The 25577-nt window shown below is 40.1% G+C and overlaps 1 protein-coding gene across 2 annotated transcripts in view; it reads right to left on the bottom strand.

The window, feature by feature from the left end:
* Positions 1-25577, bottom strand: part of LOC106991387 (ATP-binding cassette sub-family C member 4-like) — a 589015-nt gene that overhangs the window by 550301 nt on the left and 13137 nt on the right. For both annotated transcript variants that reach the window (XM_060394634.1, XM_060394633.1), the window contains exons 4-9: positions 17953-18177; positions 12806-12895; positions 11337-11500; positions 10053-10178; positions 8873-9122; positions 6402-6503 (exon numbers count right to left, since the gene is read on the bottom strand). In XM_060394634.1, the coding sequence (XP_060250617.1) occupies positions 6402-6503; positions 8873-9122; positions 10053-10178; positions 11337-11500; positions 12806-12895; positions 17953-18177 (957 nt within the window). The remainder of the gene's footprint in view (positions 1-6401; positions 6504-8872; positions 9123-10052; positions 10179-11336; positions 11501-12805; positions 12896-17952; positions 18178-25577) is intronic.

Genomic DNA, 25577 nt, shown 5'->3' with positions numbered 1-25577 from the left:
CGTTTAAAAACCCAAACTTCACTACCCAAGTTTACCTGAGAGCGAGATTACTGGCTTGACCACTCTCTCCTCCTCTGGACTCTCCTTTTTCTCCACCAGGTGGCCTCTGTCTCTTTTCTCCCCCATCTCTTCTCTATCCAACTCTGTGAATCTCTGTGTGTTCCAGACGGTGGAGAACACCTAAGGAACTGGTTACTGGCAGGATTTGTCTCTCTCCTACTCATTCCTCTCTCTTATCCTCCTGGTCACCTCTGTCTACTTCCTCCCTCTCCTCTTCCCCGTATAACTCCGTAAATACCTCTGAGCGGTCCAGACTATAGAGCGCACATAAGGAAGTGACTACTGGCTAGCTTGCTCTCTCCTCTTTTGATCTCACCGCATCTCATTCCAGTTACCTCTAACTACCCCCTCCATCTTCTCTTCTCCTTGTAACTCAGTGAACCTCTCTGAGTGTCCCTCAATGTGGAGAAACTTTTCATCTTTAACCTAGATGTTTTATCATCGGTGCTGTATAGATGGAGAAGTCTAGAGGCTACTGTAAAAATAAAACTGAAAACCAGAAGCAGGAGGCTTAAATCCAAAGCCTGAAAACATTAGAGAACTCTTGAATTCAGGGAACATTAAGCAATAGGAGCTCATCAAATGCCTTCATACCTACACCGAAACCAAGCTCCACCCAAGGGCCAACAAGTTCCAAAACAAGACATACCACGCAAATTCTCCAGCAACACAGGAACACTCCCCTGAGCTTCAATATACAGGCAGCTCAAAATTATCCCAAAACCTTTGATGTCTCATAACCCATTATGGGTCACTCCACTGCACTCCAGAGAGTAGAAACCCAGCTCCAGCCACCAAAACTCCAACACAAGCCTCCCTAACCAGGAAACCTTGACAAGCCACTCATAGAACCCCACCCAAAGTGAGGAAGCTCCATAATAAAGAGAACTCCACAAATTTCCAGAATACAAAAAGGCCACCCCAAATGCAGCAATATAACCAAGATGAAGAGACAGAGGAATACTCAGCAGGTAAAGGAACAGGAGAGTTGCCCACCAAACCAAACAAAAGAGGAAGAAGTAGGGAATCTACCGGAGAAGGAATTCCGAATATTGATAGTGAAAATGATCCAAAATCTTGAAATCAAAATGGAATCACAGATAAATAGCCTAGAGACAAGGATTGAGAAGATGCAAGAAAGGTTTAACAAGGACCTAGAAGAAATAAAAAAGGGTCCAAATATAATGAATAATGCAATAAATGAGATCAGAAACACTCTGGAGGCAACAAATAGTAGAATAACGGAGGCAGAAGATAGGATTAGTGAAATAGAAGATAGAATGGTAGAAATAAATGAATCAGAGAGGAAACAAGAAAAACGAATTAAAAGAAATGAGGACAATCTCAGAGACCTCCAGGACAATATGAAACACTCCAACATTCGAATTATAGGAGTCCCAGAAGAAGAAGACAGAAAGAAAGATCATGAGAAAATCCTTGAGGAGATAATAGTTGAAAACTTCCATAAAATGGGGAAGGAAATAATCACCCAAGTCCAAGAAACACAGAGAGTTCCAAATAGGATAAACCCAAGGCGAAACACCCCAAGACACATATTGATCAAATTCACAAAGATCAAACACAAAGAACAAATATTAAAAGCAGCAAGGGAAAAACAACAAATAACACACAAGGGGATTCCCATAAGGATAACAGCTGATCTTTCAATAGAAACTCTTCAGGCCAGGAGGGAATGGCAAGACATACTTAAAGTGATGAAAGACAATAACCTACAGCCCAGATTACTGTACCCAGCAAGGATCTCATTCAAATACGAAGGAGAAATCAAAAGCTTTACAGACAAGCAAAAGCTGAGAGAATTCAGCACCACCAAACCAGCTCTCCAACAAATTCTAAAGGATATTCTCTAGACAGGAAACACGAAAGGGTGTATAAACCCGAACCCAAAACAATAAAGTAAATGGCAATGGGATCATACTTATCAATAATTACCTTAAACGTAAATGGGTTGAACGTCCCAACCAAAAGGCAAAGACTGGCCAAATGAATACAAAACAAGTCCCCTCTATATGCTGCTTGCAAGAGACCCACCTCAAAACAAGGGACACATACAGACTGAAAGTGACGGGCTGGAAAAAGATATACCACGCAAATAGAGACCAAAAGAAAGCAGGAGTGGCAATACTCATATCCGATAAAATAGACTTTAAAACAAAGGCTGTGAAAAGAGACAAAGAAGGCCACTACATAATGATCAAAGGATCAATCCAAGAAGAAGATATAACAATTATAAATATATATGCACCCAATATAGGAGCACCGCAATATGTAAGACAAATGCTAACAAGTATGAAAGGGGAAATCAACAATAACACAATAATAGTGGGAGACTTTAATACCCCACTCACACCTATGGACAGATCAACTAAATAGAAAATTAACAAAGAAACGCAAACTTTAAATGATACATTAGATCAGTTAGACCTAATTGATATCTATAGGACATTTCACCCCAACACAATGAACTTCACCTTTTTCTCAAGTGCTCATGGAACCTTCTCCAGGATAGATCACATCCTGGGCCATAAATCTAAACTTGATAAATTTTAAAAAATCGAAATCATTCCAAGCATCTTTTCTGACCATAATGCATTAAGATTAGATCTCAATTACAGGAGAAAAACTATTAAAAATTCCAACATATGGAGGATGAACAACACACTTCTGAATAACCAACAAATCACAGAAGAAATCAAAAAAGAAATCAAAATATGCATAGAAACTAATGAAAATGAGAACACAACAACCCAAAACCTGTGGGACACTATAAAAGCGGTGCTAAGAGGAAAGTTCATAGCAATACAGGCATACCTCAAGAAACAAGAAAAAAGTCAAATAAAAACCTAACTCTACAACTAAAGCAACTAGAAAAGGAAGAATTGGAGAACCCCAGAGTTAGTAGAAGGAAAGAAATCTTAAAAATTAGGGCAGAAATAAATGCAAAAGAAACAAAAGAGACCATAGAAAAAATCAACAAAGCCAAAAGCTGGTTCTTTGAAAGGATAAATAAAATTGACAAACCATTAGCCAGACTCATCAAGAAGCAAAGAGAGAAAAATCAAATCAATAAAATTAGAAATGAAAATGGAGAGATCACAACAGACAACACAGAAATACAAAGGATCATAAGAGACTACTAGCAGCAGTTGTATGCCAATAAAATGGACAATGTGGAAGAAATGGACAAATTATTAGAAAAGTACAACTTTCCAAAACTGAACCAGGAAGAAATAGAAAATCTTAACAGATCCATCACAAGCACGGAAATTGATACTGTAATCAGAAATCTTCCAGCAAACAAAAGCCCAGGTCCAGACGGCTTCACAGCTGAATTCTACCAAAAATTTCGAGAAGAGCGAACACCTATCCTCCTCAAACTCTTCCAGAAAATTGCAGAGGAAGGTAAACTTCCAAACTCATCCTATGAGGCCACCATCACCCTAATACCAAAACCTGACAAAGATGTCACAAAAAAAGAAAACTACAGGCCAATATCACTGATGAACATAGATGCAAAAATCCTTAACAAAATTCTAGCAATCAGAATCCAACAACACATTAAAAAGATCATACACCATGACCAAGTGGGCTTTATCCCAGGGATGCAAGGATTCTTCAATATCCGCAAATCAATCAATGTATTCACCGCATTAACAAATTGAAAAATAAAAACCATATGACTATCTCAATAGATGCAGAGAAGGCCTTTGACAAAATTCAACATCCATTTATGATAAAAACTCTCCAGAAAACAGGAATAGAAGGAACATACCTCAACATAATAAAAGCTATATATGACAAACCCACAGCAAACATTATCCTCAATGGTGAAAAATTGAAGGCATTTCCCCTAAAGTCAGGAACAAGACAAGGGTGTCCACTTTCACCGCTACTATTCAACATAGTTCTGGAAGTTTTGGCCACAGCATTCAGAGAAGAAAAAGAAATAAAAGGAATCCAAATTGGAAAAGAAGAAGTAAAACTCTCACTGTTTGCAGATGACATGATCCTCTACATGGAAAACCCTAAAGACTCCACCAGAAAATTACTAGAGCTAATCAATGAATATAGTAAAGTTGCAGGATATAAAATCAACACACAGAAATCCCTTGCATTCCTATACACAAATAATGAGAAAGTAGAAAAAGAAATTAAGGAACAATTCCATTCACCATTGCAACGAAAAGAATAAAATACTTAGGAATATATCTACCTAAAGAAACTAAAGACCTGTATATAGAAAACTATAAAACACTGATGAAAGAAATCAAAGAGGACACTAATAGATGGAGAAATATACCATGTTCATGGATTGGAAGAATCAATATAGTGAAAATGAGTATACTACCCAAAGCAATTTACAAATTCAATGCAATCCCTATCAAGCTACCAGCCACATTTTTCACAGAACTAGGACAAATAATTTCAAGATTTGTATGGAAATACAAAAAACCTCGAATAGCCAAAGCAATCTTGAGAAAGAAGAATGGAACTGGAGGAATCAACTTGCCTGACTTCAGGCTCTACTACAAAGCCACAGTCATCAAGACAGTATGGTACTGGCACAAAGACAGACATATAGATCAATGGAACAAAATAGAAAGCCCAGAGATAAATCCACACACATATGGACACCTTATCTTTGACAAAGGAGGCAAGAATATACAATGGAGGAAAGACAATCTCTTTAACAAGTGGTGCTGGGAAATCTGGTCAACCACTTGTAAAAGAATGAAACTAGATCATTTTCTAACACCGCACACAAAAATAAACTCAAAATGGATTAAAGATCTAAATGTAAGATCAGAAACTATAAAACTCCTAGAGGAGAACATAGGCAAAACACTCTCAGACATAAATCACAGCAGGATCTTCTATGATCCACCTCCCAGAATACTGGAAATAAAAGCAAAAATTAACAAATGGGATGTAATTAAAATTAAAAGCTTCTGCACAACAAAGGAAAATATAAGCAAGGTGAAAAGACAGCCTTCTGAATGGGAGAAAATAATAGCAAATGAAGCAACTGACAAACAACTAATCTCAAAAATATACAAGCAACTTATGCAGCTCAATTCCAGAAAAATAAACGACCCAATCAAAAAATGGGCCAAAGAACTAAATAGACATTTCTCCAAAGAAGACATACGGATGGCTAACAAACACATGAAAAGATGCTCAACATCACTCATTATTAGAGAAATGCAAATCAAAACCACAATGAGGTACCACTTCACACCAGTCAGAATGGCTGCGATCCAAAAATCTGCAAGCGATAAATGCTGGAGAGGGTGTGGAGAAAAGGGAACCCTCCTACACTGTTGGTGGGAATGCAAACTAGTACAGCCACTATGGAGAACAGTGTGGAGATTCCTTAAAAAATTGCAAATAGAACTACCTTATGACCCAGCAATCCCACTGCTGGGCATACACACCAAGGAAACCAGAATTGAAAGAGACACATGTACCCCAATGTTCATCGCAGCACTGTTTATAATAGCCAGGACATGGAAACAACCTAGATGTCCATCAGCAGATGAATGGATAAGAAAGCTGTGGTACATATACACAATGGAGTATTACTCAGCCGTTAAAAAGAATTCATTTGAATCAGTTCTGATGAGATGGATGAAACTGGAGCCGATTATACAGAGTGAAGTAAGCCAGAAAGAAAAACACCAATACAGTATACTAACACATATATATGGAATTTAGGAAGATGGCAATGACGACCCTGTATGCAAGACAGGAAAAAGAACACAGATGTGTATAACGGACTTTTGGACTCAGAGGGAGAGGGAGAGGGTGGAATGATTTGGGAGAATGGCATTCTAACATGTATACTATCATGTAAGAACTGAATCACCAGTCTATGTCTGACGCAGGGTGCAGCATGCTTGGGGCTGGTGCATGGGGATGACCCAGAGAGATGTTGTGGGGAGGGAGGTGGGAGGGGGTTCATGTTTGGGAACGCATGTAAGAATTAAAGATTTTAAAATTTAAAAAATAAATAAATAAAAATAAATAAATAAAAATCAATAAGTTGAACTTCAAAAAAATAAATAAATAAAGTCATTCTCACTCAAAAAAAAAAAAAAGAAAATGAGATAGAGAGCAATAAGTCAAAGGTCTTAGGTTGATTTTATACTTAATCTCCATTAGATACAACTTTAGTCCCAATTTTGAGAATTTTTATAACATACTCTCAGTAAATGAGCAAGTCAGATTTTACACCACGCATAAAATCTAAAAATTCTCCAGTAAATCCACATCACAGTTGTCTGTTAGAAGTCAGGATCCTGGAATGGAGGACTAGTTACCTCATCCCAAAAAGCAGTGAAATCTTGCATGTCCACTATCCTTTCACCATCCGATGGCCGCTGAGGGTGGAGCTCTGGTATCTCATCAAGTAATAGAAAATTCTACAGAAAAGAAAAAACAAAAACCAGATTGTTAAACTGCAGAAGAAAGCCCAAACAAAAACAACTGCTTTCATGGGATTTGCAATAAAAACCTTTGTACAGTCTAAATAATGTTTTACCAACTGTACTTAAAGTATTAGTTCACATCAGAACATATTAAATAGCATATGGAATAATATTTACTGTTATTACAGCTCATGGTATATATCAATAAAATCATATAATATAGTGCATTTGTTGTGGTTCAGTCACCAAGTAGTGTCTAACTCTTTGCAGCCCCGTGGACTGCAGCATGCCAGGCTCCCCTGTCCTTCACTATCTCCAAGAGTTTGCTCAAATTCATGCTGATTGAGTCAGTGATGCTATCTAACCATCTCACCCTCTGTTGCTGCCTTCTCCTGCCTTCAATCTTCAAAAAGCATCAGAGTCTTTTCCAATGAGTCAGCTCTTGGCATTAGGTGGCCAAGTATTAGAGGTTCAGCTTCAGCATCAGTCCTTCCACTGAGTACTCAGGGTTGATTTCCTTTAGGATTGACTGGTTTGAAATCTTTGCAGCCCAAGGGACTTTCAAGAGTCTGCTACAGTACCACAATTCCAAAGCACCAATTATTTGGTGCTCAGTCTTCTTTATGGTCCAATTCTCACATCTGTCCATTACTACTGGAAAAATTATAGCTTTGACTATATGGACTTTTGTTGGCAAAGTAATATCTCTGCTTTTTAATATGCTGTCTAGGTTTGTCACAGCTTTTCTTCCAAGAAGCATCTTTTAATTTCATGGCTGCAGTCACCATCTGCAGTGATTTTGGAGCCCAAGGAAATAAAATCTGTCACTGCTTCCATTGTTTTCCCATATATTGCAATGAAGTGCTGGGACCAGATGCCATGATTTTAGTTTTCTGAATGTTGAGCTTTAAGCCAACATTTTTACTCTCCTCTTTCACTTTCATCAAGAGGTTTTTAGTTTGTCTTCACTTTCAGCCATGAAAGTGGTGTCATCTGCATATCTGAGGCTATTGATATTTCTCCTGGCAATCTTGATTCCAGCTTGTGTGTCATTCAGCCTGGCATTTCACATGATATACTCTGAATATAAGTTAAATAAGCAAGGTGACAATAAACAGCCTTGATGTGCTGTGCTATGCTTAGTTGCTTCTGTCGTGTCCAACTCTTAGGGACCCCATGGATTGTAGCCCTCCAGGATCCTCTATCCATGACAATTCTCCAGGCAAGAACACTGGAGTGGGTTGTCATGCCCTTTTTCAGGGGATCTTCCCAACACAGAGATCACACCCTGGTTTCCTGCATTGCAGGCAGATTCTTTATTGACTGAGCCTTGAGGGAAGGTAATAATATACAACTTTTTTAAAAATTAAATTTATTTATTATTTTATTTTACTTTACACTACTGTATTGGTTTTGCAATACATCAACGTGAATCTGCTTTAACATACTCCTTTCCCAATTTGAAGCCAGTCTTTGTTCCATGTCATTGTTCCAACAACAGTTCTAACTGATGCTTCTTGACCTGAATACAGTTTTCTCAGGAGACAGGTCAGATGGTCTGGTATTACCATCTCTTTCAGAATTTTCCACAGTTTGTTGTGATTCATACAGTCAAAGACTTCAGTGTATTCAATGAAGGAGAAGTAGATGTTTTTCTGGAATTATCTTGCTTATTCTATGATCCAGTAGATGTTGGCAATTTGATCTCTGGTTCCTATGCCTTTCTAAATCCATCTTGTTCATGTGGAAGTTCTTGGTTAACATAATGGTGGGAATTACAAATTTGAAAAGAAGAGGGCAGCTAGAGAGAGAGGATGAAGCAGTAAATAAAGAGGGGACAGGGATGAAAAGGCAGACACAAAAGGTGGCTCAGATATCAACAAGCAAAACATCTGTGGAGGAAAGAACTCAGTTTTGAACACAGGGAATTAAGTGAATCTGAGGCCACTCTTCCTGTCCAAGCAGCAGGGAGCTCTCACCAAGTTCCTCCCCTCCTGGGCCAGAGAGGAATCCTGTAGCCCAGGACTGTGCAGGACTGCCTAGTCACTGGAGTCAGCACGGGAGATGCAATCTGTTGGCTCCTGCTTTTAGACACTTTAGTCACTCTGCAGGAATCACTACACTCGAGCCCTGTGCTACTGCTATCTATATATACTACTGGCCCTACATGAGAACCAGTCTTAGGATATCTGTAACACACTATACCTAACAGAAGAAGACAGTACCTACAACATTCTAGGAAGACTGCCAGCTTTGGCACTGGGAGAGTTAAATCTCACCTAACTGGCACACAGTGACACCAAATAAAAGGAGGCATTTTACAAAACCCACCTACAACTGAAAAAAATTATTTGTCCTCAAACCTTGATTCTTCGGATGCTGACGACGGCCTCTGACACCTTCTCAACAGCCATGGGAAAGTAGAGGGTGCTCGAGAACCGCAGAGCCTCAATCAGCGTCACCACCACAAACACTTGGCTGGCTGTGATCCGCATGTCAAGGAGCTCATTGGTGATGAAGGTGACAAAAATCATAATTTTGCTGATGGCAAAAAATGATGCCAAATTCATGCCCCTAAGGTAGGAACTTTTCAGAATCTTGGAAATTTCCTTCCTGGAAAACAGAGCATGAAATAGGTTTTAAAAGAAGCATCGACATCTAAGTCTTCACATGGAGGGACTATGCAGTGCACCTCCAGGGCTCCGTCCAGACACCAGGACCACACACTTCAATACCACTTCACTCTTCCAACTAAGCAGAGGTTTCATGTCACCCTTTTAAATACAATGGGTCAATCAGATGGGTTTGAACATTCATTCAACAAGCATTCATAACCACAAATCTTGGGCAGGGCTCCCCGCTGATGACAGAAAGACACAGCCCCTCTACTCCAGGAGCTCACGAACTTGTGGGGGAAAATAATAAGACACCCCAAAATTGTGAGACACCAAGACATCAGACAGAGGCAGGCACCATGGCCCCTCTGGAAGTACATGTCCTGGCTATTGTAAGTAGTGCTGCAGTGAGCATTGAGGTACATGTGTCTTTTTGAATTCTGGTTTTCTCAGGGCATATGCCCAGTAGTGGGATGGCTGGGTCATATGTAGACTTATTCCTAGTTTTCTAAGGAATTTCCATACTGTTTTCCATAATAGCTGTGCCAATTTGCACTCTCACCACAGAGCAAAAAGGTATTGTTTGTAGATGTTTTCTTGATGACCATTCCTACCAGAGTGAGGTGATACTTCACTGTCGTTTTGATTTGCATTTCTCTAATAAAGAGTGATGTTGAACATATTTTTCATGTGTTTATTGACTGACTTCAGAAGCATATATAATTTTGCCTTTGAGAAGATTGTAAATGGAACAGCAGGTTAAAATGACATCTCCCCTCTTCCACTTAATCCGCCTGCCACATGTGAGGTGTGGATTCATAGTATTTAAGCTCATCTTGATGTGAAAAGTGGTAAGACTTCTAATTTCATTCAGTAAAATCAGGGGGGAAAGTACAAAAAGATGGTGTGATACATAAAAAAAACTTACCTTCTCAGTCTGGTAATAAGGTCTATAAGTGACTTTTCCCAAGCATTCATTTTTATTGTTTTGATGCCAGTTATAACTTCACTCATGGTCCTGATCCTGTCATCCGTGAGAGCTGCAGTCTTACTCCTGAGGGGACAGACGTGAGAGATGAACCTTAGTGACCACAGCCCAACTTTCCATAGCAGCAGCAGGGAGCACAGGGAGGGACCAGGGATCCATGATTCCCTACAGCTCTTCTGTGCTGATATTATAGGCAGGTCCTTCTCAAAGTGCAAATGGAGAAAAAGACTTCTAGGAAGTCAACCATTCAGCCCAATTCAAGGAGTAACTTGGAGAACTCATAGTATTGGCTGAGGAAGACCTGAAGTGAGTCAGGTACAAATTCTCCTCCCAAGGAGGTCACAGTTGGGCAGGGAAGGCAAAAAGACACTGAATCTGATGGGAAGACAGTGTCTGTGTTGTGATAAAATAGGAGTGAAGTGCTGGGGAGTAGAAAAGATAGGGCAGTTAATTCCACTGGGAAAGGGAAACAAGAAGAGCTTCAGAGACCTGGAAGCACTGGAACAGGGCCTCGAAGGGTAAGGAACATCTCTCTACAGTGACAGCAAAGGAAATTTCAAATAGATAAAAATATCACATTTAAAGTCACCAAAAAAAGAAGAAGAAAAAAACTCAAAGAAAAAAAAAAAATCTTCAAACAGCACAATACCTCCATCACCTGACACCAGGACAATGACCCACCTCCAACCCTCTGGGACCTGCTTCAGGTCTACCTCATCACCATTAGGCCCTTCATCACCAGCCACTGTTGTATCACATATGCTGCTGGGACTGTGTGGCTGTATAAAGGCAAAGTTAATTGAGATTGACTTTGTCTTTGAGGCACATATAAGTTAATGGAAACACTGAATTAAAACAAAGACATGAACATAGATACCTGAAAATTGCATAACAAAAACACATGCAGCTAAACTTGAGCATATAGGATTATTACTATTTCATAATACTTAAATAACTTCAATATAGGTAACTTCTGCTCAAGGACACTGCACTTATTCAGGTATGGTGCTGGAGGGAGCCAGCAAGTGTAGTCACCTTTCCCTCTTCAAGAAAAGCCTTCGGCTTAGGGCTGGAGCCTCCACTGGCTAAGTCTCAAGGGCCTACAAGCCATGTAAAGAAGAGACTAGAGAAGGCATCGGTTTTGTTTTTGAACAGAAGCATTGAGCACATGGTGAATGCTACCAAGCACATATCACCCAGTTTATAAACCAGTGTTTCTCTTACCTCAGTGATGAAAACGAATTTCCAACACAGCTTTGCAAAAGCAGAAGAATAATGAGAACCGCCATCCCAGCAAGACAAGATATTCCTATCTCCATCCAGAGCAGGGCAGTCACTGCGATAGCCTGCAGTGGCCCCACCCACAGATAGTGCAAGGACATGGTAACCTTAAAAGAGAAAGACAAAGCCTTCTTAGGACTGTATAAAATCAAAATAAGTAAGGACAGAGTGTAGAACAATCTGTTCTGAAGGAACAGACAAAAACCTAAACAGAAATTATCTCAGTGAGTTGTAAAACTGATGAAGCAGAAATCCAAGTGTCCACCCCAGATGATGCTGTTCTGGGGCAGTATAGGGCCAGCCTCAGGGACGTGCCAGGGAGAACCCAACCAGCAGCACTGAAGGAAGATGTTGATTTTGTCCACAACACAGACGAGCTCAGGGCTTCCCTAAACTCTCTCTGTCCCAAATTCAGCCCCCATCTCCCCAGAAGAACCTATATTATGGTACCTACCACTCTCTCCAATAATTACTTATGTATTTACCTTCCAGACAGGCTGTGGCCTTTCCAGGGCAGAAATTAAGGCTTATTCACCTTTAAATTAAGTAGAGGCCTTACATCATGTTTAATGAATAAATAATTATAGGAGAAGTGAAAGTGTTAGTTGCTTAGTCATGCCTGATTCTTTGTGACTCCATGGATTGTAGCCCACCAAGCTTCTCTGTCCATGGGATTTTCCCAGGCAAGAATGCTGGAGTGGGTTGCCATTTCCTTCACCAGGGAATCTTCCTGACCCAGAGATAGAAACCAGGCCTCCTGCATTGCAGATGGACTTTTTACCACCTGAGCCACAAGAGAAGCCCCAAACTTAAAGGCAGAGACCATCCAGGAAAGAGAAGTGGTCTATACAGATCTGGCCAACAGCTACAACACTCTGGGTAATGTGAACTATTTGATCTATTCATAAAGTAAGAGTGAAATGGGTATGATGGGACAGCAGAGAGGAGGTTGTGCGTAGCTGGAGACCACCCACTTGGCATTATTCCTCAAAGGCTCCCTATGCAGCAGGCACTGAACAGGGCACACAGAAAAAACAATCCCTGCCCACCAGGCCTTCATCATCCAGAGGAGGAGGAAGACATTCCTGCAACACTCCCACCACGTGCCAAGAAGGGCCACTCCAGGAGGACCCCAGGAACACTAACCAAGCTGGGCAAGAACACTGCTGCCTGCCTATTACTGAAGTATATTGCAGACAATGTCAGGAAAACAAAACCCTCATCTACAGGACAACACATATTATCACATCTAAGCTGCACACAGAGGAAATGAGGGTTGGAAAAAGACAACCCTTGTCTTATGTCCTCTACAGAATCCTGGCTGACACCAAACCCTGGCAACTGGCATCCCAATAAGTTAAACCCAGTCAGAAGGATGGGAAATGTAAAAGGATCCCTCAGGGGCAGCTCACCTGATCAAACCTGTACACATCGTTGGACATCAGGTTGACTATCTGGCCTGTGGTGGTCTTCCCCATGGCCAGACTACTCAGGTGAAGTGACTGAAATAAGAGAAAGATACAGAGAATCGGATTTCTACAGTGACACCAAGTCAGTCTGAGAACATAGAAAAATGGAGTATATTTTCCTGGGGCCTTGTGTGGTGTCAGGACGAGCAGGATGATGCCTGAAAGCAGGGCTCTAGTGACCTATGTTCATCCTTAGGCAATTCAATGTAGTGGCAGCCCTGTGCACAAGGACAACAAAGGTAGGAGCAGGAGACAGAAGCAAAACCCTCCACCCTGTTTCTCAATGAACTTGGACCTGCCTGAAGGATAAAGGGATACAGATTTAGACCTAGGGATCAACTAACGTTGGACTGGAAGAAACACAAGCTGGAATCAAGACTGCCAGGAGAAATATCAATAACCTCAGATATGCAGAGGACACCACCCTTATGGCAGAAAGTGAAGAGGAACTAAAAGCCTCTTGATGAAAGTGAAAGAGGAGAGTGAAAAATTTGGCTTAAAGCTCAACATTCAGAAAACAAAGATCATGGCATCTGGTCCCATCACTTCATGGGAAATAGATGGGGAAACAGTAGAAACAGTGTCAGACTTTATTTTGGGGGGCTCCAAAATCACTGCAGATGGTGACTGCAGCCATGAAATTAAAAGACGCTTACTCCTTGGAAGAAAAGTTATGACCAACCTAGATAGCATATTCAAGAGCAGAGACATTACTTTGCCAACTAAGGTCCATCTGGTCAAGGCTATGATTTTTCCAGTGGTCATGTATGGATGTGAGAGTTGGACTGCAAAGAAGGCTGAGCGCCAAAGAATTGATGCTTTTGAACTGTGGTGTTGGAGAAGACTCTTGAGAGTCTCTTGGACTGCAAGGAGATCCAACCAGTCCATTCTGAAGGAGATCAGCCCCGAGATTTCTTTGGAAGGAATGATGCTAAAGCTGAAACTCCAGTACTTTGGCCACCTCATGCGAAGAGTTGACTCATTGGAAAAGACTCTGATGCTGGGAGGGATTGGGGGCAGGAGGAGAAGGGGACAACAGAGGATGAGATGGCTGGATGGCATCACTGACTCAATGGACGTGCGTCTGAGTGAACTCCGGGAGTTGGTGATGGACAGGGAGGGAGGCCTGGCGTGCTGCGATTCATGGGGTGGTAAAGAGTTGGACAAGACTGAGCGACTGAACTGAACTGAAAGCAATTTTGAGCCTAAATCAAGACATCATATTAAAAAGCGGAGACATCACTATGCTGACAAAGGTCGATTTAGTCAAAGCTATGGTCTTTCCAGTAGTCATGTACTGGATGTGAGAGCTGGACCATAAAGAAGGCTGAGCACCAGAGAATTGATGCTTTTGAATTGTGGTGCTGGAGAAGACTCTTCAGAGTCCCTTGGACTGTAAGGAGATCCAACCACTCAATCCTAAAGAAAATCAACCATGAATATTCATTGGAAGGACTGATACTGAAACTGAAAGCTCCAAAACTTTGGACACCGATGCCAAGAGTTGACAAATTGGAAAAGACCCTGATGCTGGGATAGATTGAGGGCAGGAAGAAGAGGGGGCAACAGAGGATGAGATGGTGAATGGCATCCCTGACTCAATGGACATGAGTTTGAGCAAACCCCAGAAGATATTTAAGGGCAGGGAAGGTTGGTGTGCTGCAGTCCATGGGGTCACAAAAAGCTGGACAGGACTGAGTGACTGAACAACAACAAGATGAGAGTGGAGAGGCCGCCTCAAGGAAAGAGATTAGGGGACTTGGACTATAAATCTAGTAAGTCATTAATTCTAGGTGTGACATCATTTAAACACTTTGGTCTTAGTTTTCTCATTCTAAAACTAACCAGTACAATATTCAAAACACTAATCCTGTGAGGAATATGTGTTCTTAATGCCAGTCTGCTGACTTTACACAAAGCACAGCCTATGCTATACAATTCTTTCATTTGATAAAAAGCTCTGAAAAATTCCCTAGAGGTCTAAGGAACCTGAAGAGACCACCTTGAGCTATTTCAACAGACCACATACTGGAGCCATGGATCCAACCAAAATGTCACGGTTCATAAAAATGTTCCATTTAGTCCTCAAGTTAAACAGAAAAATCAATGATCAAGTAAGACTATAAAGGGATACAGCCACAATGGAAGAGAGTATGGCAGCTCCTCAAAAGACCAAACATGAAATTAACATATAGTATAGAATTTCACTTCCAGGAATGTACTCATATAAAAACACAAACTTAAACTGATTATTTGTGCATTGTGTTCATAGCAGCATTATGCAAAAAAATCAAAAGGTAGAAACAACTCAAATGTCCACTAACAGATGAATGGATATACACAATGTTGTATATACATATTAAGGAATATGATTCAATCTTAGAAAGGACTTAAATTCTGACATCTGCTCCAAGACTGATGAACCTTGAAGACATTGTACTTACATGGCATAAACAAAATGACAAACATTGTGTGATTATACTTATATGAGGGACCTAGAGGATTCAAATTCATAGAAAGAAGCAGTAGAAGGGTGATGACTAAGAGGAGGGGACTGAGGAGTCAGTGTTTAATGGGGGCAGAGACTCAGATTGGGAAGAAGCAAAAATTCTGGAGATGCACAGCGGTGATGGCTTAATGTGAATATACTTAATTTCACTAAATGGTGCACTTAAAAACAGTTAAAATGGTAAATTCTATGTTGTGTATATTTTACCACAATTTTTTTAAATGAACGAACCAAAGCCAAAACTAATTTTACCAAAGCTGCAGAAAAGTAAATAAATGACAAGCCTTTTATACACAATCTTATATATGATGTGCGTACTAGTCACTCAGTCACATTCGATTCTTTATGACCCTATGGACTGTAGCTCTCCAGCCTCCTCTGTCCATGGAATTCTCCAAGCAAGAATATTGGAGTGGGTTGCCATTTCCTTCTTCATTATATATGATACATATTCCAAATTACAAACTATGACTTTGAGCTTAGCAGCCATTCCATTTCCAACACCCGACCTGCTTTCTCCCCAGGACAAGGGGTCAGGAGGCGGGGCCTGAGCATGAAACACAGTCGTTCACAGGGGCCTTTCAGAGCCGCTTGGCAGCACCAGGTTTGCCCTAAGGAATCAGCCTACCAGTGACCTGCAAGAAGTGTCTTATTTCTGCACCTCACTAGAAATCCAGATGCAAGGCTGTGCATGAGGAAATTCCCATGTTTCTGGAATTTCAGGTTATGTACACAGTTTCTGACTTGTAAAGAAACAATTATTTTAAGCTAATTAAGCCAGTACATGAACACTTTGGGAGATGTTTACATTCACATGAGCAACATACAAGGTCAGATCGAGATTTCCTTTAGGATTCCAAAATCAGATTTCCTAAAGGATTCCAAAGTGTTAGCAAGAAGAGGAAGAAAACTAGGTGGACAGTGGCTCACCTGTGCAGCAAAGCACGAGCTTTATTTGACTAAACCATCATCTCAAATCTAACTTAAGGTTTTCACAGTGCAGTTCTGGTGAAATTTCCTGCATACTTATGGGAACTAAGCATGATCTGAAAAGATAAGCATCTAGCTAATTTGTGGGGAAATCTGAGTGTTTATCTACTAAATGGTAGAAGGTGCAAGAGAATAACAAAAATGACGATGACTGACAAAGACCCTTAACTAGAGGGTATGTCACCCAAGGAGAAACTAGGCTCATGTGCTGAAGCCAAACACAGACAGTGAGATGCCAGGGCCCTGAGTCCACACAGTCTTGAGATTTAACAAGAGTCTACTCAAGGAAAGATGAAGGAAGACATTCTACATTTTGCCCAGAAAAGTATTCCCAAGAAACAGGAGCTCTAGATAAGTAAGAAATAGTAAAAGAAGCAATAACTTTCATTTAAATTGCCTGGTTTTAGCTTTCATGTGGATTTTCTTCACTTGTAATAAGAATTAAATATATTTAATGTGGGCAACATGATGTTTTGATGTAAATAAACATTGGGAAATGGTTACAGTAGGAAAACAAGTGACCATACCCAGCATTGCACATGGTTATCCTTTCATATGTGTGTGGTGAGAACACTTAAGATCTACTCTCTCTGCAAATTTCAACTATAAAATACAGCTAAATAAAAAAAATTCTCTAGGAAAAAGCAAACAGCCCAGGGCAAAGTGATATGCAGGATCAAGTTTATAAAGAGCTCTTCAGCTCTTAACACTGGTGTATCTGTGGCAATTCCTTTGTAAAATCACCTAAAATCCTTATTTATTTTAAACTAGTTAAGATCAGGGTAAACTATGAAATAATTCTGTGCCATTTCTCAATACAAAATCACTGAACACATCAAATCAGGTTTTATTAAGTGCTAAAATTCATATTAAAAAAAAGGAAATATTGAATTAAGAAAATAACTTGAATGAATAGCAATAAATTCTCACCAAAATTACTAAAAACAGCATAAGATTTCAAGTTTCATCCCAACATTCACCTCTATTCTTTAATACCATTATAAACAATCATAGCTACAGAATATAGTGAGCGAGTCTGTTTAGCACGGATTTCATTTATTTTTCTTTAGTTCACAGGATTACATTCAACATGACTAGATGGGTCATTTAAACATATAATCATTCCCTTTCTCAAATACATTCTGTGCTCCTAGATTTAACTTTACAAATCTGATCACGGAAGTTCACTTTTAAATACAACTTTGATATAAAAGATGGTCTTAATGAACAACAAAATTGCCACAAATGCAGCTACAAGATTAAGGTATGAAAACACTGAAAACCAATTTGATACTTTTTATACTTATTTTTTAATTAGATTTAATTACAAGTTGAGTGGATATTATGCAACAACCTATGGATTAAAGTTATCAAAGGCAGCCCTGACCCAATCTCAATACAAAACTTTTCATTATTTACTGGTAAAGTTTGCTTAAATGACAACAACAAAATTGGCCTGATGCAACTAGCAAGCTTCTCTAGGAAGGTGTAAATGATCCCAGTTACAAAGTTTGTAATTTACAGAGAATTTTCCCCAGATGTTCCTGATCCCTTAGGGGAGGTACACACCGTGGTACCAAGTGGCACTCACCTTGCGGTAGATCATGTGGCACACGGCTACTCTCAGCCTCATCCCCACGCGCTGCATGTGATAGAAGCACAAGTGGTGCAGAACAGCCCACACAAGCACACAGGCGCTCAGCCCTGCCGCGTAGCCATAGGCTTCGTGCAAAGCGGCAAAATTGGCAGGATCATAGTTTTCAACATAACCAATAATTTTCCCCAAAAATATGGGCAGAACTACCTTGGTGCCCTCCTGAAAGAAAAAAGCCCTAATTAGAAATACAAGCCATGCCAGTTTTTCTTAACACAAGCTTTACTTTTATTACTAGCATTTTAAAAACCCATCTTGACAAAATGCTACATTCATGGCTAATCTTAAAAAAAAAAAATACACAGATCCACTATCTCCAATAAGACAAGCAGACAATAGTTTTAACATAAGCCAAAATCTTACATTCAAAGACAACAGAGCCTTAGTATTGGGTTGGCCAAAAAGTTCTTTTGGTCTTTAAGTAAAAATAAAAGACACATTTTTCATTTTCAACAAGAACTTTGTTGAACATATTCAAAGTTCTGTTCCACTATCTTCTGCCATTTTTCAGGAAACTTCATAATTCCATCTTCCCAAAACTTTATATCTTTTTGAGCAAAAACTATTTCAGATACCTTTTACAGTCTTCCTGGGAATTAATATTCTTTCCATTAAAAGAATTTTGTAAAAAACAAAATAAATAGAAACCCGAAGAACCAGCATCTGCTGAATATGGCAGACGAGTCAGAACTTCCAAGCCAAGCTGTAACAGTTTTTGCCTGGCCATCAAAGAAACATGTGGTCTTACATTATCCTGATGGAAGATAATTCATTTTCTGTTGACTAATTCCAACACTTTACATCAAGTGCTGCTTTAAGTTGGCCTAACAAGGAGACGTACTCGTTGGAATTAACTGTTTGGTTTTCTGAAGGAGCGCATAACAGAGGACTTATCTTCCAGTCCCACCATATACACACCACCACCTTCTCTGGATGAAGACTGGACTTTGGTGTGGTTGGTGGTAGTTCATTTCACTTACCCAACGATCTCTTTCATTGCACACTAGTGTACAGTATCCACATGTCATTGCCCATCACAATTTGTTTTTAAAAAGGAGCATTTTATTAATAGTTACATTTCAGTAGAGAATTGCATGCAGAAATAATGGTCAAGAAGGTTTTTTTTTTCCTCACTTAACTTAGGTGGAAACCAAACATCAAAGTGATTAATTGAATCGAGATGGTGGAATGACTTTCAATGTTTGGTTTTTTTTTTTTTTTTTGAGTATGCTGGCTATCTCCCACATGATGTAACATTGATTGTTCTCAATTAATGTCTAGATTTGATCTCTATCAACTTTAACTGGTCTACTCAACTGAAAAACATCATTCACCAAGAAATCTCCAACATGAACTTTTTTTTTTTTCTGTATTGGGTCTTCATTGCAGTGCACACGCTTCTTTAGTTGGAAAGTGCCAGTATAGTTGCCCTGAGGCATGTGATACCTTAATTCCCTAACCAGAGATCAAATGCATGACCCCTGCATTGGAAGGCTGCCAGGAGCCAGCATGAGGAATCCCACGCGTGACAAGGTCTTGCCGCCGAGGCCTTGATGGGCAAGGCGAATCAGGCCTCAGGTTTTCCCCCTGGTATTTCCTGAGCATGTACCCACCCCCCCAAAAAAATAAGAATATGCCTGCCTTACTGTATCATGCTTTTCTACTTTTCTGACACTCTCTGGAAAAAGTTAATTCAGGGCTTCAGTCTCCTACAAAAGAATGTCTCGGCTTAAAACCCCCTCTGATGACTTTCTAGCCTGCCTGCAGGACTCGTACAGCTGTGCATGTGATTGTTTGAGGCCTCTGGACTGCGGACTACGGGAGGCACAGGAAGCTTAAAACATCCTAGGAATGTAGGGGCTTCCAAGGAATCAAAATCATTAGAATAGGACTGATTAAAGGTTTCATTTGTTGAGCCAATACTTGCTGCCAAATTTTCATATCTTTTATTTGTAGATATAGTTGGCATATAGAAAAACAGGTAGTAGACCTGGTATTAGCAACATTAGAACTTTGAGTTAAGTACTTTCTTTGTTATAACCCACTGCACCTTTGTTCTACAGGAATGTAACTTTATTTAGTACTTTGAGGGTGATGCAGAGTAAAGAAAAAACACTTCTAGGGAAAAGGAGTTTTTTGGTTGATAGACAATTATCCAGGAAGAGAGCCGTAAAAATGTTAACAGGCCTCTTGGCCAGAAGATAATATAAACCACCGGAGACCTTTTGTATACGGGAAGATATGCAAAAAGAAAGCCTGGTCTCAATGAGGGTCAGGACTACTGCCCCTGAATAACTCTGCATATTCCATTATTTCTTTATATACAACTTGGGGTATATAAGCTGATTTTGAAAACAAAGTCTTGAGTCTTACACCAATGCAGGGCTCCCCATGTCGTTCTTTTCTCCCCTTTTTCGGCTGAAATCCCATTTGGAGTGGGGAGGCTCACCATGTATACTTACTTGCCCTGGCTTCTAAGACCTATGCGAAAGGGAGCCTAAGGCGGGGCACCCTTCGATATTCAAGTGGGCACCAGTGGCCTAACGTAGATGGTGCAAACCTCTTGTCTTGAGGTTTTATTGGTTTTCCCTGTAAACCAAGTTATTCAGCCTCTTTTTCTCCACCTAAATTTCCTACTATATTATTTCTTCCTAATCTAATCTTATATTTCTAAATAAATAAGTTTTCCTCACCTATCTGTCTCCCCTTCGAATCACCCTGGATCCACTGGGGCTGGACCCTGGCAGAATGCAGACTCTTAACCACTGGACCACCAGGGAAGTCCCCTGATGGGTTTGTTTTTGATAGCTCTCTTCTGTCTGTAAAATGTTGAGGAGCCCACAGGAGGAAGAGAAGGAGAATCCAAAATTCAAAACACAAAGCATAACTAAAAAGCATTTTCTGCTCAACTAACTAGTGTCTGATCAGATTATTGACGGAAAGCTGATGCCATCTCTCAAATGGATGAAGCAATGAAGCCCTACACTCCTGTCTTGTTCTACACACACATGTTCACAGGCTGTAACACCTGCCTTACCCTCCACAAGGTCACAGGAGATTTCATCTACTCCAGAGAAGAGAAGACTGTTTATTGGAAGAATTATGAGTAAGATGACCATATCAGAGGAAGATGACCAATCCTCAAATCACATTTCTAGGAAGCCTCGTCATTCATCCTAAGAGCTTAAGAAGAGCCCCTCATAGATTATAAAACACACTGTTGATACAATTTACTGGGATGGAAGTCTGGAGGCTTACACAGAGAAGCAAGAAAGTCAAAATACACGTAGAAGTCTCAGCCCAGATACGATCAAAGGAAGCCCAGTACTACAGGCTACAAAACTGGGGGTATCCACCAGAAGACCAGTGATAACACCTGCCATCCCAAAGTGCCCTAAACCTCTGATTCTTTTGGGGAATCACCGCTGTCTGTTCAGTACAGTTGCTCAGTAGTGTCCAACTCCTTGCGATCCCATGGACTGCAGCATGACAGGCTCCCCTGTCCATCACCAACTTCCAGAGCCTGTTCAAACGCATGTCCATCTAGTCAGTGATGTCATCCAACCATCTCATCCTCTGTCGTCCCCTTCTCCTCCCACCTTCAATCTTTCTGGCATCAGGGTCATTTCCAATGAGTCAGTTCTTTGCATCAGGTGGTCAAAGTATTGGAGTTTCAGCTTCAGCATTAGTCCTTCCAATGAATATTCAAGACTTATCTCCTTTAGGATTGACTGGTTGGATATCCTTGCAGTCCAAGGGACTCTCAAGAGTCTTCTCGAACACCAAAGTTCAATTCTTCAATGCTCAGCTTTCTTTATAGTCCAACTCTCACATCCACACATAACTACTGGAAAAACCACAGCTTTGGCTAGACAGACCTTTGTTGGCTGTTACTCAGCTGTCTGTTACTCATCTATTTGATCCTAACATCGTTTCAATTACAGGAGGAGTAAGAGTAATGTCACCTACCTAAAAGAATACTAATAAATGCAAGAAATTTAGCAAAAAAAGAGTATAAAATAAAGGCAGGTCTTTACTGCCTAAGCGTCTAGGGTTATCTACTGAGAGACAGTCTTTAATAACCCAGATGAGCAAACTCACTAAGGAGTAATGCCAGTCCATGGCCGACAGCTTCTACTCTTCTGTCTATTCTTGATCCTCACCTCAACTGCTGCTGCTGCTGCTGCTGCTGCTGCTAAGTCGTTTCAGTCGTGTCCGACCCTGTGACAGCAGCCCACCAGGCTCCCCATCCCTGGGATTATCCAGGCAAGAACACTGGAGTGGGTTGCCATTTCCTTCTCCAATGCATGAAAGTGAAAAGTGAAAATGAAATCACTCAGTTGTGTCCAACTCAGCGACCCCATAGACTGCAGCCTACCAGGCTCCTCCATCCATGGGATTTTCCAAGCAAGAATACTGGAGTGGGTTGCCATTGCCTTCTCCTAGTGAGGAATAAAACAACTGAGAAAATATTCCCTATCAATCTTGAAACTAACCAAATTAAAACTTTCTGGATAGGCAGACACAAAATCAAAAATTGTTCCCCAAAACTCTTCATCTTTGGCATCAGTCTGATTTTTGAACATTCTTGCCACAAACCATTGAAGAATAGAGTTTTTATATCTTCACAGGAATTCTTCACAACTATGAAACCATGAAAGATTTTTAAAAAGAGTCTAATATAATATGACAACATTTGATCAAAGTTCTACAAGAATCTGAGTCTCTGCAGCAGACATCTCTCAGTGGAGTCCTTCGTATTCAGCCTCCTGAAAGCACTTGACTTTTGGGCCCAATTTCCTGCTTCTTAGGAGAACTTTTCACAGGGTTAAGGGCTAAAATTTCCCCACTCAGTATAGTTTCTCCATTACATTTCCACACATACTTAAAAGGTTTCTTACCCAACTCCACCATCTCCGCTTCATGAGAAAAATTAAGAAAACACAGAAAACAGAAAAAAAACAAAAACAAAAACCTATATCAGACACAGAAAAAAATGTTTGAGTGAAATATAGAAGCAGAAAAAAATGAGCTTGTGGGAGAAATGAAGGGACAATTTATCTGCAGAAATGGGGGAACAGGTGACAGACAGCAGAGCTGAGAAAGATCCAGAGCTAAGGAGAAAAATAAATGACTCTTGGGAAATCATAATCACTAGGATTCTAAATATAACTTCACTCCTCCTGACAAAGTGGTCTTCATCCTGACTGCAGCTTAGCATCACCTGGGAGGAATTAAGAGCACTCTGAGACCTGAAGGCAAGCCTCCAGAAACTGGTTTAGGTTCAACTGATTAAGGATGGACCCTGAAGTTCCCTCTCCCTGGAAGATTCTGGATGCAGAAACTAATCTCATGGAAGCATCTGCTATTCTCCTGCATCATCAGGGCATCTGGGCCTGGAGGGGCCATGAACCTGCTTTGAAGGATTTACAAGTACCACAGAAGTTTTAAACCTGAGTTCCATGTTACACATCATACTTCCAAGAAAATTCCTTATGAACCCAAGCTCTTGAGATTCCAAAGATGAAATTCAGACCTTTCATTCGAAACCACAGGAGAAAAAAAAGTTTGTAAAATACAGTATTTACAAAATAAAAATATGAATCAAAATTTGTAATGTTACATCTAAAGAAGGAGAAGAATTAGAATAGAATGAGGATACCAGTCTTCTTTAAAACTAGCCTCTTCTGTTGATTTGACTTTGGAATTGTGAAAACATTATACAGAATTGTAATTATAAAACAATCAAGTTTTCAAAATCAATTCCTAAAATTTCAGAGTAAAACGAAACAAAAACTATATCCATCCAGTAGGTTGGCAGTTACACAAAAACGAATTATTAAAAGTGGTTTTTAAAAAAAATTGAAAACACATTCCCTGTGTGATATGCCTATCTAAGAACAATATCAACAGCAACAACAACAATATACTTCTAAAAGTCACATTATGGTTAATAGTGTTGATATTATAAGATTAAAAAAATTTTTTAATGAATAATTATGTCAGTATCATTGAGAACTGGGATTCACTGAAGTTGCTCAGTCGTGTCTGACTCTTTGTGACCCCAGGGACTATAGCCTGCCAGACTCCTCTATCCATGGAATTTTCCAGGCAAGAATACTGGAGTGGGTTGCCATGCCCTCCTCCAGGGGACCTTCCCAGGATCGAACCCAGGTCTCCCACGCTGCAGGCAGACTCTTTACCATCTGAGTCAACGTTAGGCATGGCAGAAAAGAGAAAAGATGATGAGAGGAAAAGAGATACCCATCTAAGAGTAAAAAGATAAAGTAAAAATACTACTGTCCTGAATCTGATTTAGATTGGAAATACCCATATAAACTCAAGGTCTGTTTACTATTTTTAAAAAAATGTATTCTAGCTCTGTACAATGACAAAGCTGAGAAACAGTAGCCAACTCAACAGCAATGAGCACCCCTAGTGCCCAGACCATAGTCTCTAAATACCATTTCCCACTAGAAGGAGCCACAGCTGCTTGGAGAAATGGAGACTCCAAGGCTGGGGCAAATTTGTACTTAAGATGCACGCTTTTTTCGTGTGTGTAACGAGAAACGAGAAACTTCTTGTCATACCAGAGAGCAAAGATTATCAAAGATTTCTAGTTTGCACAAAGCAGGAGTCCTGGGAAGAGATCTATTCTATCCTTAATGGCAGAGCTTGGTTTAACAAAGTGCTTATAAAATTCACTGCTGTTTATAGGCCATCATGGCAGAACAAGAACTCTTGAGAAAAGTCACTTCTAAAAATCAACTTTTCTGGACAGTAATTAAAAGTTTCACTTCTAAGAAGAATTTTGAATTTTTCACCATTATGAAAGCAATCTTTTTAAAAAGGAGTCACCTATTTCCTTATTAAATAAAATGGATTGAAGGGGATTTGAGGATGAATGAAATAGGTGAGGGAGATTAAGAGACACAAACTTCCAGTTATGGGAATGTAATGTACAAGATAGGAAATACAGTCAATAATATTGGAATAACTTTGTATGGTGACAGAGGGTAACTAGACTGATCAGGGTGATCATTTTATAATGTATAAAAATATTGAATTACTATGCTATACACTTGAAACTAATATAATATTTAAGTCAATCATCCTTCAATTTTTTAAAAGTTTTCAATGAGACAATAAAAATACAATAAAAATTTTTTTTTTAATGAATTGAAAAGCATCACCCACATATATGTCTCAAGGTCATCACTGTGGATATTACTAACATCTGATGGCTAATGCTATGCTCTCAAGAACCAGCAGGGAGCACACAGCAGGTCTGCTCTGCAGGTCCCTGGCTGCTTGCCTCAGTGCCCCCTCCTCCTCTCCCTTGCTGTGTGGTCCTCAGTGGTTGCTCTGATCCCACAGTATCTCTGCCACTAGCAGCCACTCCTCAGCCTCCCGGGTTGAGCAGAAGTGAAGGACACATGGAAGAATGAGTTGGGAAATAAATTCAAATACCACTCAGCTCTTGGGGAACCAGCCCTGAGTCGAGGCGCAAAGAGACAACCAGCAAAAACGGCTTTGGTCAAATGTCAGTGATTAGACAAGGC

This window comes from Ovis aries, chromosome 10, assembly GCF_016772045.2.
Source record: "Ovis aries strain OAR_USU_Benz2616 breed Rambouillet chromosome 10, ARS-UI_Ramb_v3.0, whole genome shotgun sequence".
NCBI classification, from domain to species: Eukaryota; Metazoa; Chordata; class Mammalia; order Artiodactyla; family Bovidae; genus Ovis; species Ovis aries.
Note: the sequence above shows the minus strand (reverse complement) of the source record. Positions and strands in the feature narration are given on the sequence as shown.